The 13,283-nt window shown below is 43.1% G+C and overlaps 3 protein-coding genes across 3 annotated transcripts; 1 reads left to right on the top strand and 2 right to left on the bottom strand.

Moving 5' to 3' along the window:
- Window positions 1–1,796: 1,796 nt before the first annotated feature.
- Window positions 1,797–4,421, bottom strand: LOC128732363 (uncharacterized protein K02A2.6-like). The gene has a single exon (XM_053825611.1). It carries the CDS (start codon window positions 4,419–4,421, stop codon window positions 1,797–1,799), a length of 2,625 nt encoding a protein of 874 aa, XP_053681586.1.
- A 2,554-nt stretch (window positions 4,422–6,975) lies between these two features.
- On the top strand, window positions 6,976–8,384 carry LOC128732985 (S-phase kinase-associated protein 1-like). The gene is made up of 2 exons (XM_053826499.1): window positions 6,976–7,310; window positions 7,484–8,384. Exon 2 carries the CDS (start codon window positions 7,544–7,546, stop codon window positions 8,030–8,032), a length of 489 nt encoding a protein of 162 aa, XP_053682474.1. The 5' UTR covers window positions 6,976–7,310; window positions 7,484–7,543; the 3' UTR covers window positions 8,033–8,384.
- Window positions 8,322–9,594, bottom strand: LOC128732984 (uncharacterized). Its single transcript, XM_053826498.1, has 3 exons — window positions 9,444–9,594; window positions 8,767–9,382; window positions 8,322–8,694 (listed from the first exon to the last, which is right to left on the bottom strand). The coding sequence occupies exons 1-3, from the start codon at window positions 9,539–9,541 to the stop codon at window positions 8,461–8,463; spliced, it is 948 nt and encodes a 315-aa protein (XP_053682473.1). The 5' UTR covers window positions 9,542–9,594; the 3' UTR covers window positions 8,322–8,460.
- Between the last annotated feature and the right edge of the window lie 3,689 nt (window positions 9,595–13,283).

Genomic DNA, 13,283 nt, shown 5'->3' with positions numbered 1-13,283 from the left:
AAGCCTCCGGTTGATCGAATTGCCGGTCCTCTTGTTTAATTTTTACCATCAGATTCTAAAGTTTGCCTTAAATTGCTTTTCGCATTCAACAGCTTTTTTTGGGTCGTCTTCAGGTACTGCTCGACAGTGGCCTAGATATTTTGAAGCGAACTTCGACAATTTCATATAGTTGAAAATGTTTGCCAACTTTCTCCTTCCACTTGCCATATGAATATTCTGCAGAGGAAGCTATTTGTAGTCTGCCTTGACGTAGGGGGGTTCATCGTCTATCACCACACCCAACAATTGAACTTCGGCAGCATCTTCGTGAACAGCTTTCAGTTAGGATCGTCAGGAGAAATTCATATGCATGTCAGTTTTACATTGGATCATTGTCGGAGAGCACTTAATTGCCTCAACGCGTATGCTTAAGCTTCTTGGAGAGTAACGGCCACGTTTACTTGTGAGAAGGGAGCGAAGACCGAGGGGCAAGACACTGTTGAAAATATATTACTTTTCTCTATGGAAATATTTTTTCAACCTTAATATATTGACCTTTCCCACCCATAATATAACCTAAAACCCTATAAAGTTACATCTATTTAGACATTTATAGAGCTTTAACAGGGCCTAATATATTAATATATATGATAATATTATGAAGTGTCTTGCCCCTCGGCGAAGACTATCAACGCATTGGCCAGACTTATCCCTTACAGGTAGGGTAAGGTGGTGCAGAATGCACCGCTTAAGCAACACATCATTTTGCAGAGCAACGGCGTGTTTGTTCCACGTTTTTCAACTTCTAGAAGACTTTGGGATCTTTTTTACACTTACTCCTGGTGAAATTTCCTAACAAAAACCAGTATTTTTTGTTATTTTTGACGATTTTTGGCAAGATGTGAGGCAGAACGCCAAACCCAACAAACAGTTTGGTTGTATAATAGCTTATCAAGCGCTTGTTTACTGAATATTGGCTGTATAATGGTTGAATAAACTACTCTTCAAATAAAATGTTTGTTGGGAAGCCCGTGGACAAAACGCACCAAGTTTGCCCAGCTAGGCGTTAAACGCAACCAAAAAATTTACCATTCAATCACGTGTTGTATAAACTCCTAAAACTAGGCTGCCACAATGGCGGAAGCGTTCGTTATAGCGTTTGTAACAAACGCTTGTTTGCTGAGATGGATTCATATTTCAACATAATTGGCAATAAAATTTAATCATCTACTTTTCTCCAACTGATGTGTGATGAAATATTGTAAGTTAAACAATGTACAACTAGGTTTAAGGCAAGGGGTCGGACACCCAGCACATTGTGCCCAGGCACTCCAGAGATATCAAGCGGCACACCTCTAAAGCCCTATAAAAATAACATTTATATGGCTTTACACACCTCCGGTTCAATGTTACAGATGAAATGGGAGCACTGCTAGTTGTCAAAATCATCTCGCACGGTTGCCAGATCTATCAGATTAGAACGAATTTAACAAATCTTGCAGTTCGGCACTTTCGGTACAGCATCGGCACAGTTCGGTTTGTTTCAAGTCGCCTAACATAAAAACGGCTGTGCTGAGTGACCGACCCCTTGGTTTAAGGCAAATTCTAAGTCCTATATGTTACGACGCGTTAGTAAACTGTGGTGGCCGTGGTTATCGTGGGAAATAACAATAATGAACGCGCCATAATACAACTAACTATTTATTAAAATAACGATGACAACGTGTTAAAATATATCTCGAGTGATTCTATACGACAACTGAATAATAGATCTAATATGTGCTGACGTGGCATCCGGTACGATGACAGCCCCGCTGTCATGACCGAGCCCAGCATAAGAGCAAAGGCACTCGGTTGATCGAGACCGTGTTCCCAGCTCGGTTCCAGTCGCTGCAATATCTCCCCCTTAATTGCGTTCGTATGGGTTGAGCCCTTCTGACACGTGAAGAGCGGCGAGGTAACTGGACCGTCGGTGTACTGGCATTTGCAGATTCGAAGCTAGAAGATGACGATGTGGTGGACGAAGACGACTGCTCTGCGCTGGTCGACGTGTTATGGGACACCATCGGTGGCGATATTGATGGTTCCTGGAAGGTGACGTCATACTCGGGCGACGCAAAAGATTCCTGACCACTGGATGAAAATGGAATAGATGATGAACCTCGCAAGCCCCAAGCATCAAGTAAAATGTCTAACGGTAACGATTTATTCGCCGAAGGTTGCTTTACTTCTTGGTCTCGTACAGCACTGGATGGTAATCGGCTTCGAAGTTGATTCAGATGCGACCGTATTAGACGTCGGTCTTGGATCCAAACATTGAACATTACGCTCTCTACTTTTTCCAGAATCGTACCAGGTACCCAACTCCAAGCGTTGTTTTTATAAACCTTGGCATACACGAAATCATTCCGCTGAAAGGTTCGCCTATCTGCTGTACCCTGCTCGCTTAACTCTGGTGTTCGCTTCGGTGGTGGACGCAGTAATTCGCAGGATGTTCGAATACGTCGTCCGAATAAAACTTCCGAAGGTGAGAGCCCATCTGGTGTAGAACGGTTTGGAGTACTCCGGTACGTTAGAAGAAATGTATCCAGTGCTTCTTCCATCGAACGCCTTCCCTCTCGTATCTTTTTGACGGCCCGCTTGAAAGTATCCACGAACCGTTTCGCTTGGCCGTTTGACTGTGGGTGGTATGGGGCGGTTGTGACGTGGTTAATCCCGTTTACACCGCAAAATTCAGCAATTTCAGCACCCGTAAATTGTGTGCCGTTATCCGACACTAATGTCTCCGGCATCCCTAGTCGTGCAAAAACATTCCGAAGTATGGCAATGGTAGCGGAGGCTGTAATGCGTCCTGTTTTAATTATTTCTGGCCATTTGGAATACGAATCCACCGCTAATAGATAATACTCGCCGTCTATTGGTCCGACATAATCGATATGTACCCTTTGCCATGGGCGACTAGGTTTTGGCCATGGTACTGGTGACGCATGTGCCGGTGATTTAGCAACCAAAGCGCAGTGAGGGCATGCTTTAACGAAACCCTCTATTTCGACATCAAGAGCTGGCCAATATACGTAGCTTCGGGAAACCGCCTTCATCCGCTGGATTCCAGGATGACCTTGATGAAGCTGGGTGAGACATCGTTTCCGTAGTTGCAACGGGATTACCAGCCGCTCACCATAAAGTATACATCCTTGCACTGTTGTTAATGATTCACGCTGGTGGAAAAATTTTGCCAACTCACGATCAGCACTGCTGGGCAAGAATTTTGGCCAACCTTCTTGAACGAACTTGTACACTCTGCTAAGAATCGGGTCCGTTCGAGTACTTTGCAGTACTTCCTTAAAAATGAGAGGAAGGATGGTGAACGAATCAAACGCCACTGAGTTGATATCGTTTTCAAGTGTAACAGCTGCTATCACGTAATCTTCCTCAGGTCTGGCATGGTGATTGATTAGCCGAGAAAGAATGTCTGCATGACCGAATTTATCCGTCGACACATACTCGATTACAAAATCGTACATTAAAAGCATGAGGGCCCATCGTTGTAAACGATTGGCAGTGTATACAGGGATTCCCTTTTTTGAACCGAAGATTCGCAGCAGGGGTGCATGATCGGTCTGAAGCCGGAACTTGCGACCAAATATCATGCGGTGGAATTTACTAACCGCGAAGATAATGGCCAATCCTTCTCTATCCGGTTGACTATAGTTGCGTTCCGCTGGCGCCAATGCTCTGGAAGCATGTTGGATGACCTTCAGTGACCCGTCTGGAAAGCGATGACTGATGGTTGCGCCTAGGCCCACAGAAGAGGCATCTGCGGAAACAATAATCTCCAACTTTGGATTATAGTGAGTTAGGAGAAGATCTGATGATAAGATTTGTTTGAACTCATCAAACGCAGCCTGGCACTCTGCCGTCCAGTTGAATTTGGCTTCGGTCTTTAACAGCATGCCCAATGGATATCGTAATGCACGCATATTTGGCACAAACTTACCATAAAAATTAATAGCCCCTAAAAAGGATCTAACTTCCGATACCGTTGTTACCGCTGGCATAAGCTTAATTGCTTCTATTTTGGCTGGATCTGGTCGAATTCCATGGTGGTCAAGCAAATGTCCCAAATACTTGATCTGCTGTCGTTGGAATGAACATTTTTCCAAACGGATGGTGAAGCCGAATTCCTTCAACCGTTGAAAAAGAGCTTTGAGGTTATGCCAATGTTCCTCCTTATTTTCTCCACCGACGACGATATCGTCGATGTACCCGCAGGTGTGCTTGAGTCCTGCCAACATAGTGTCAACCAGTGGTTGAAATGCCCCGGGAGCTGCTTTTACGCCAGGTGCTAAACGGTTGACTTTGTAAATGCCACGGTGGATGTTGATAGAGAGTAGCATACTCGTGGCGTCATCGACACCAACCTGCAGGTAAGACTCTGACATGTAAATGATACTGAATAACTTACAATTTGCCAGCTTTGCGAATATGTCCTGTGGTAACGGTAGAGGGTATTGATCAAGGGGTCGGACACTCAGCACATAGTGCCCCGGCACTGCAGAGATATCAAACGGCACACCTCTAAAGCCTTATAAAAATAACATTTATAGGGCTTTACACACCTCCGGTTCAATTTTACATATGAAATGGGAGCACTGCCAATTGTCAAAATCATCTCGCACGGTTGCCAGATCTATCAGATTTTAACGAATTTAACAAATCTTGCAGTTCGGCACTATCGGTACAGCATCGGCACAGCTCGGTTCGTTTCAAGTCGCCTAACATAAAAACGGCTGTGCCGAGTGACCGACCCCTTGGTATTGATGCGGCTGAAGTGCGTCATTCAATCCCGTGGAATAATCACCGCAAATCCGAATGTTCCCATTCGCTTTCCGAACGACCACAATTGGTGCGGCCCATTCGGAGTAGTCCACCGGCGTGATGATTTTCATGCGTTCGAGACGATCCAATTCGTCGGTTACAGCACGGTAGGTTGCATAAGCCACCGGGCGTTTCTTTCGAAAAACTGCTTTCTACCCCGGCTTGAGTTCCACCTTCACTGTCGCCTTACTGCACTTCCCCAGAGTGGTACTAAAAACTTCCGGAAAATCTGCTTGTAACTTGTCAACCACCGTACTCGAATCAATTTGCTGACAAAATGCTTTCATAGGGACCGAGTCGAGCTGAAACGCTTCTATTAGATCCAGTCCCATGATATGCAAGTTTTGTGCCACTACAAAGACGGTGCCAGTCTGAACAATACCATTCACGTTGATGGAACAGTCAAACTCCGAAATTAACGAAAGGGGGTCGCCGGATGCTGCTCTGGCCTGCACTGACGGTGGTCTTGTAGCTGGCTTGCCAAGTCGACACCATGTTTCTGCAGAAACGACGGAAATATCACTGGCTGTATCAAATTGTAGACGGACTGGGACGCCGTTTAACTGAACTGACAAAAACTTGCTTCGATGCTGCACTGTATTTACAGAGGCGGAGACAATTTTGGTAGACACTGTAATGCTGTTTGATTTGCGTCTGAATTGCCTGCGGCGGGACTTCTGCGAAGTGGAACAGTAACCTTCTTTATGCCCGAACCTGTTGCATTCCGAACATCGATGTTTCTTGAAACGGCAGTCACGAGCATAATGCATCATGCCACAATTCCAGCAGGGACTCGCTGGTTCGCGCTTGTCTCTGCTGTGCGAAGCATTTCGGTTGACCACTGATTTCGGCGTTCTTTCCCCGCTATATTGTTGCCGCTTTCGAAAAGGTTGCTGCTTTTTGATGACGTTGACCGCATTCGCCGTATTTTCTATCATAGCGGTATCGGAGGTTTATCAGCCGCTTGCATTCGGAGGATAGGTGCTCTAGGGTGACACTCGTTCTATCCTCTATCTTCGTCAGTAGTCGGGTCCATATTTCAACATCAGCTTCGGATTTCAGACCGCAAACGTACACTCAAAATATTCTGCACATAACTAATGATAAATTTCCATATGAAATACTAGATGATTATCATGTGCCGCATATAAACACAATCCGCCTAGAAATACACATAGTAATTATACGGATATGAATAGTATGTGCAATTATACACATAAAAAATATACGCATATGAATAGTATGTGCAAAAGTTTCGCGTACCCATATATTATAACTGTGTGGCATATAAAGTTCATTGACTAGGCACATTGCAAAAATCTATGTGTGGGACACATAGAAACTATACGAAAAGTTTTCTCAGTGTAGATAAGCGACTTACATTCTTCCTCCTATAGACCAAATCAAGGTGACGTCATCTGGCAGATACTGGCGCCCTTGTTTACAAACAGACTGCAGAGTCCAAAAAAGTTTCAACTGTTTAAACGGCAAGTTTGTTGTTTAAACCGAGTTTAAACAGCATTAGGACTAAATTTAAAAGCCATTATGCTGGTAAAATGTTAAAACACACGCTACATTCGCTATAGACGGAAAAGAAAGTTTTCCAAAATGTAAACAAGGGCGCCAGTATCTGTCAATTGACGGTATAATGATTTGGTCTATTGTGTGGAATAAAATGTTAGTCGCACTTTCAGTGCAGCGATGCCACAGCCCTGGTCAAAAACAATCTTCTTTACCATGGCTTGGATACCAGATGTGCTGATTTGACTGAAAATTGCAGAATGTTTTGCTGTACAAAGTTTGAAATCCATAAAAACTATTAATATTTGCAATTATAATCGATTTCGTGCAGATTCTTGTGCGAATTAGCTCATGTGTTGATTTTTGTGTGCTATTTCTTGGCGCTACCCTTAACTTTTCGATTTCCGAGCCACTTTGTATAATTTCTACAAAACTTGCTAAAAATCTAAAATCCTATGGCATCTTTGCTTTTCTTTGTCAACAGTGTCAAACAAGTGATGGGAAATATAATGTGAAATCGATGTGGATAATTTTTAATATCTTTGAAATGTTTATCAATATCCGGTAAATATTTAATCTTGCAACAAAAATAAACGATTTAACAAATAGTTAAATATCCGTCTGCATCTGAATCATCCAAATAACAATGAAAAAGATGGTGTTTCCTTTAGTTGCCTCATCATAGATCGATTATCGTTAACGGCAATATGCTTCAACCATTATTTCGATACTGCAGCTTATCGATTATATCGATTACGTTCTCATTCATTCGTTTTTGTTCGAGGAAGCAAAGCAGAACGCAGAACAAAAGCATCAAGATTCAAGAGTCTTTATAATTTTCTGAAAAAATCAGCATCCAGGTCGAGTGCATAAGTTTTGCTTTGATACAAAAATAGCTTCGCTCCTCGTTTTTGGTTTTGCAGTACCCTCAGGTGAGCTAATATTTAATTACTGATGTTTGTTTATGAGGAAAATTCCACTACTGTACCAACGAAAGGTCTCCATTTTGAAAAGATGAACGCTTTTATGAGCTGAAATCATTTCCGCAAGTTGGATCGATAGTAGCTAACATGGGTGAAAATTGGGATTTGTTTTTTCTTCACAGGCTATAAATAGCGGGTGCGTTTCGTTCGTAGCAAACAAAAGTTGAAACAGATAAACGACGATGCCAAACATCAAGCTTCAGTCGTCGGACGGAGAGGTGTTCGACACCGACGTTCAAATTGCGAAATGCTCCGGAACGATCAAAACGATGTTGGAGGATCTGGGCATGGACGAGGGTGAAGATGAGGTTGTTCCGTTGCCGAACGTAAACTCAGCCATTCTACGCAAGGTATTGCAGTGGGCCACCTATCACAAAGACGATCCTGCTCCGGCTGAGGACGATGAAAACAAAGAGAAACGGACGGACGACATTAGCTCGTGGGATGCCGATTTTCTCAAGGTCGATCAGGGAACGCTATTCGAACTGATTCTGGCGGCCAACTACCTGGACATCAAGGGGCTTTTGGATGTAACCTGCAAAACGGTAGCAAATATGATCAAAGGCAAGACACCGGAGGAGATTCGGAAGACATTCAACATCAAAAATGACTTCACCCCAGCTGAGGAAGAACAGGTACGCAAAGAGAACGAATGGTGCGAGGAGAAGTAAATGTCAGATTTTTTATTTGCTATGTTAACTTAACAACTCAACATCCCGATTACAACCACCTCCGTTTTAAAAATCTAAAAATTTGAATAATACTAGAAGCACAGCTCACACCACTCAAGCTTTGTTTCGACTAGATGAGAATGATTGAACTAACAGTGTAAACATTGTAATGATCTCTCGATCGAATTAGTCACCCATTTGATTTTACCAACATTTTCACTGTGACATACGAAAATCGATATTTGATATTTACGAATACTTCTGATTAACTACAAAAAAAAATGCTTCATTTCTCTTCTGTTGTTAGACACAAATGGATTTACAATAAACAGTAGATTTAATCATTATTCGATACAATGTTGAATTTGTACGGAAAAGAAAAGAAAACCACTCGCAATAATTCATATTTTATTTTCTTCCTAAACAAACTAATTCTTCTTGACCTTCTTCAGCTGCCTGTACATTTCGACCACATTCTGCTGCTCCTGTTCAAGCTTTAGGCGAGTGGCTATGGGCAACTTTTTACGCTTTCCCTTCAGATCCAGCTGTTGATTTTGCTTCGCCTTTTTCTTGGACCTTTTCTTCGGTACGCTTTGCTCCTCCGTTTCTTCTTGGTTGCTTGAGTCTAGCAAACCATGCAACAGAAGGCGTTTCGTTCCAGGCTAAAATAAGAATAAGGAAAAAAACAGATTAGTTACAGGTGATAAAAAGGAATTCAGCAAAAGTTGCTTCACCCGTGGCGCTCCCTCTAGTTTTTCGGCATGTCTTGGCTTTGTGTTTAGCGTAGGCGGACCGTGAACAATCTCACCAAACTGTACCGTATCCTGCTGATATTCCTCCAGTAGTTTATCTTCCTCCTTTCGCCGTTTCTCTTCCTCTTTCTGTTTTTTCAGTGCTTTCTTCTCCGCTAACGTAGGCTTTTTATTCTTTTCCTGCAGTTGAGCTCGCTTATTGCCACGAATTCCTTTAGCTTCCTTAGCTTTACGTTCCAGCAGCTCGTCTATTTCGTAGCGTTTCTTTTTCTTCAGTCGAACGGCTCCAGTTTCCTCATTGCGTTCAACTTCCACATTGAACTTGCTAGTGAAACCGGCTTCCAAAGCCCGATCCTCCTGAACTTTACTGGCCCGCTTTAGGAAAGCTTCTTCCGACTCTTTCGGCAGTTGTTCAACTACGGAACCACCCACTCGCAGGTTGCTTCGTGGTTTCTGACGCTTGCGGCCCCGTTGGTTGGGCCTACTGTCTACGGTGCCATTCTGTGATTGATTCTTAAGTTGCACGAATCGTTTGAAACGATTCGAAACCTCCTGAACGTCCCGTTCCTTCGGAGGGTTGTTTACTTTGTCTTTGATTCTGTTAAGAGAGAAAAAAACGGCTTACGATTTTATCACATCGGTTTAGGCCGCATACTTACGCTGCCTCACGTTCGGCTAGCTTTTTCAATGGATCACGCACTCCGTGCCTTTTGGGAACGGGAATTTTCCGGCGTTTATTTGGACCGAACACAGCCATCTTCACAAAAACTTGTGACCAAAACAGACGAAAACACTTCAAATTCACTTGCGGTCGCACATGTTTCTGATGGCAAAATCAAAACAACTGTCAGAGATGCCAGATGTGCTGAATACTTTATTAGTAGTGAAAAAATTTCAAAATATTCTCGACTAACATTTGAAAAGGGCATAACAGCCAAAAGTAAACAAATTGAGTTCGTATTATTATCAAGGGTACGTCGTTTAGAACATTGTTGCAGGCTCAATTTAGGGAACAAATTATCCCGCATTTTGCACCTTACTGGACACCGCAGTCTAAAAGTGCGACTGGCACAAAAAGTGCGACAATGCGAATGCTGTGAGTAAGAAAGAGAAAGACTGACAACTGCAATGTTGCTGTTTTGTTTTGTCATATACATTGGCATTGGAGAAAATAATCTGGATTAATCCAGGTACAGCTGCAAAACACAATACCTCATTGATTACAATTGCGGTACATTCATTTCACAGTTCATGGCACACTGTGGCCCACCTTTTTGACATTTAAATTTTGAAATGTTAGAAATTGGCAGCCCTGCCATTGTTTGTTATTGTCAAAACGATCAAAACAGTCTGGATGGGCGCAGGCGAATTTGACAGGTTTCACACGATCAGCACTTTAGCGGCACAGTAAGGCACAGACTGAACATAATTTCTATGAATGAGGCGAACGCAATGTTCTCAGCGACTTCTTCTTCTTCTTCAGAAGCATAGAGCAGGGGCGGCTCGTGCTGTTTCAAGCACTCGTCTCCATTCAACACGGTCTTGGGCCACTCGTCGCCAATTTCCTAGTCGTCTCAGAAGTCGCAAATCGCTTTCGACCCGGTCGAGCCATCGTGCACGTTGGGCCCCCCTGTTCCTGGTGCCGGTAGGGTTGTTGAAGAGGACTATTTTCGTCGGACTGTCGTCCGGAATCCTTACGACATGTCCGGCCCACCGTAGCCTGCTAGCTTTCGCTAGATGTACGGTGGAAGTCTCCCCAAGAAGTGCCTGTAGCTCGTGATTCATACGCCTCCACCACTCCCCGCTTTCAGTTTGTACTCCGCCAAATATGTCCTCCGTAAGCAGCGTCACGGCTTCAAGTCCATAAAGAACTACCGGTCTAATAATGGTTTTGTACATTGTTAGCTTCGTGCGGCGGCGTAGGCTTCCGGATCGTAGCGTTTTACGAAGGGCAAAGTAGGCCCGATACAAATTAAATGCTATAACAAAAGCACAACTTACAAAAAATCGTTTGTTATCGATATTAACTGCATATGCGTTATAAACGAATAAAACGTATGGTTACGTTTTATTTCAATAATACCAAGGGGTCGGACACTCAGCACATAGTGCCCCGGCACTGCAGAAATATCAAACGGCACACCTCTAAAGCCTTATAAAAATAACATTTATAGGGCTTTACACACCTCCGGTTCAATTTTACATATGAAATGGGAGCACTGCCAGTTGTCAAAATCATCTCGCACGGTTGCCAGATCTATCAGATTTTAACGAATTTAATAAATCTTGCAGTTCGGCACTTTCGGTACAGCATCGGCACAGCTCGGTTCGTTTCAAGTCGCCTAACATAAAAACGGCTGTGCCGAGTGACCGACCCCTTGAATAATACGCATATTCGCAGTGAGTCAGGTAAAACAGTAGAGTCCGCTTTCAGTCTGGCGTAGATTGCCTCCGCCGTCGCAAAGTTCCTGGCAATGATATCGAAGTCATCTGCAAAGCTTAGAAGTTGGCTACTCTTGGTAAAAATCGTGCCTCTCGTTTCGATGCCCGCTCGTCGGATCCCCCTCTCAAGAGCGATGTTGAACAGCATGCAGGATAAACCGTCACCTTGTCTTAACCCTCGTCGCGTCTCGAAGGAACTCGAGAGCGTCCCAGAGATGCGTACGAAACACATCACTCGATCCAGTGTAGCTCTGATCAGTCGCGTCAGTTTGTCCGGAAAACCGTATTCGAGCATTATCTGCCATAGCTTGTCTCGATCGACTGCATCGTATGCTGCCTTAAAATCAATAAAGATGTGATGCGTGGGCACGTTGTACTCCCGTCATTTCTGCATGATCTGTCGGATAGTAAAAATTTGGTCCGTAGTTGCGTGAGCCCTCATGAAACCCGACTGATAATTCCCTACGAAACCTTGTGCTATCAGTAACAGCCGGCGTAACAGGGTCTGGGAGAGTACCTTGTAGGCGGCGTTTACCAGCGTAATACCACGATAGTTGCAGCAGTCTAGCCGATCACCCATTTTGTAGATGGGTCATACCACTCCTTCCATCCATTCTTCCGGTAGCTTTTCCTCCTACCAAATCCTCGAAATAACCCAGTGTAGAGTCTTTGCTAGCGTTTCTCCGCCATGTTTATAAAGCTCTGCCGGTAGGCGGTCCTTCCCAACGGATTTATTGGTCTTCAGCAGCCTGATTTCTCGTTTGACTTCTTGGAGATCAGGTGCTAGGACATTACTATCTTCCATGGGCGCTCCTAGGTTAATTTCCGTTTCGCCTCCTTCTGCGACTTCGCCATTGGGGTGTTCATCGAAGAACTGCTTCCACCTGTCGACCACCTCGCGCTCGTTTGTAATTAAATTCCCTCCCTCGTCCCTACACATGTCTCAGCGACTTACACTTGATTATTATAGTATAATCAATATATATAGAATGCCAGTGTCGCTGCAGTGCGCGTGGTAAACATCATACATATTCAGATAATGTATTTACATTATATATGCATATGTGTGTGTGCCTGAGATTCATCAAAAGGGGAATCTCATTGTCAAACTTTGACAACCAGTTTAAAATTTCGAATATGGCTGCCAAGTAATGTGATTGGAAACATCGCTTGCTTCAAATTTCTGAAAAAATCGGTGCAAACAGGTGCAGTTTTGGGATTCAATCATCCGGACGAAAAGAAAATTAGCGTTCAAAAACATTTCACTGGCATGAAAACACAGCGATGAGCGCACTGATGACAGCACCAACTAGCGCACAGATAAAGAACAGATAATTAACAATGAGCAACTTTGACAATGAAGCTCCCGATTCACAGACTTGATACAGATTGTTAGCATCATGTTTACCACAATGAGTCCTGTAGAAAAACAGCGACTCTGGCATTCTATATATTTTGATTCTACTATTATTATTCATCTAAAACAATAAAAATCTATCTATAGGTTTCAACAACATGCTTAAAAAAGAGTTATTTCATTTTTTTTTTTGGAAAATGCGTAATACCATTTTTCAGAAAAAAAAGTTCATGGTTGTTAAGCCAGCTTTTTCTTATTGAAAATAAGCTTCGCTGGTACATTGAATTAGCCTCACGACCAAGCAATCATCCTCTCCGAAGGTTTTAAAAGACTTTTGACAGTTTTCAGGAAATTCTAAAAGAAGTTTCTACCGCTCTACATAAAACCACTGACGAACTGACATGACACTTAGAAGAAAATCCTTTAAAAACCATCGTCCTGCACATTTTGCTTGTACACTAGCACCCGCTGTTATGCATGTTGCGGAGTAGCTTGCATTATAGTTACTATATATATAGTTCGGCGGATAGAAAACCAGGCGAATTGGCATCCCTGATTTATGAAATTAAATTTAAAATTATGGTGAAATGTGCAGGTTTTTACGAGAAATAATCACTGGCGGGTGTTGAAAATGACTAGTTCTATGAAAATAAAGTGTTTTTTTAACATTACTCCTGCATTTTGGATTTTGAAAAGCTTT

Source organism: Sabethes cyaneus, chromosome 1 (genome assembly GCF_943734655.1).
Source record: "Sabethes cyaneus chromosome 1, idSabCyanKW18_F2, whole genome shotgun sequence".
NCBI classification, from domain to species: Eukaryota; Metazoa; Arthropoda; class Insecta; order Diptera; family Culicidae; genus Sabethes; species Sabethes cyaneus.
This window is presented reverse-complemented; position numbering and strand designations above follow the sequence as displayed.

Coding starts and splice junctions, on each gene's coding strand:
- LOC128732363 (XM_053825611.1), bottom strand. CDS start 4,421: ATGTCAGAGTCTTACCTGCAGGTTGGTGTCGATGACGCCACGAGTATG.
- LOC128732985 (XM_053826499.1), top strand. CDS start 7,544: ATGCCAAACATCAAGCTTCAGTCGTCGGACGGAGAGGTGTTCGACACC.
- LOC128732984 (XM_053826498.1), bottom strand. CDS start 9,541: ATGGCTGTGTTCGGTCCAAATAAACGCCGGAAAATTCCCGTTCCCAAA. Junction 9,383..9,443: donor CTAGCCGAACGTGAGGCAGC/GTAAGTATGCGG, acceptor CTCTCTTAACAG/AATCAAAGACAAAGTAAACA. Junction 8,695..8,766: donor AACTAGAGGGAGCGCCACGG/GTGAAGCAACTT, acceptor TTCTTATTTTAG/CCTGGAACGAAACGCCTTCT.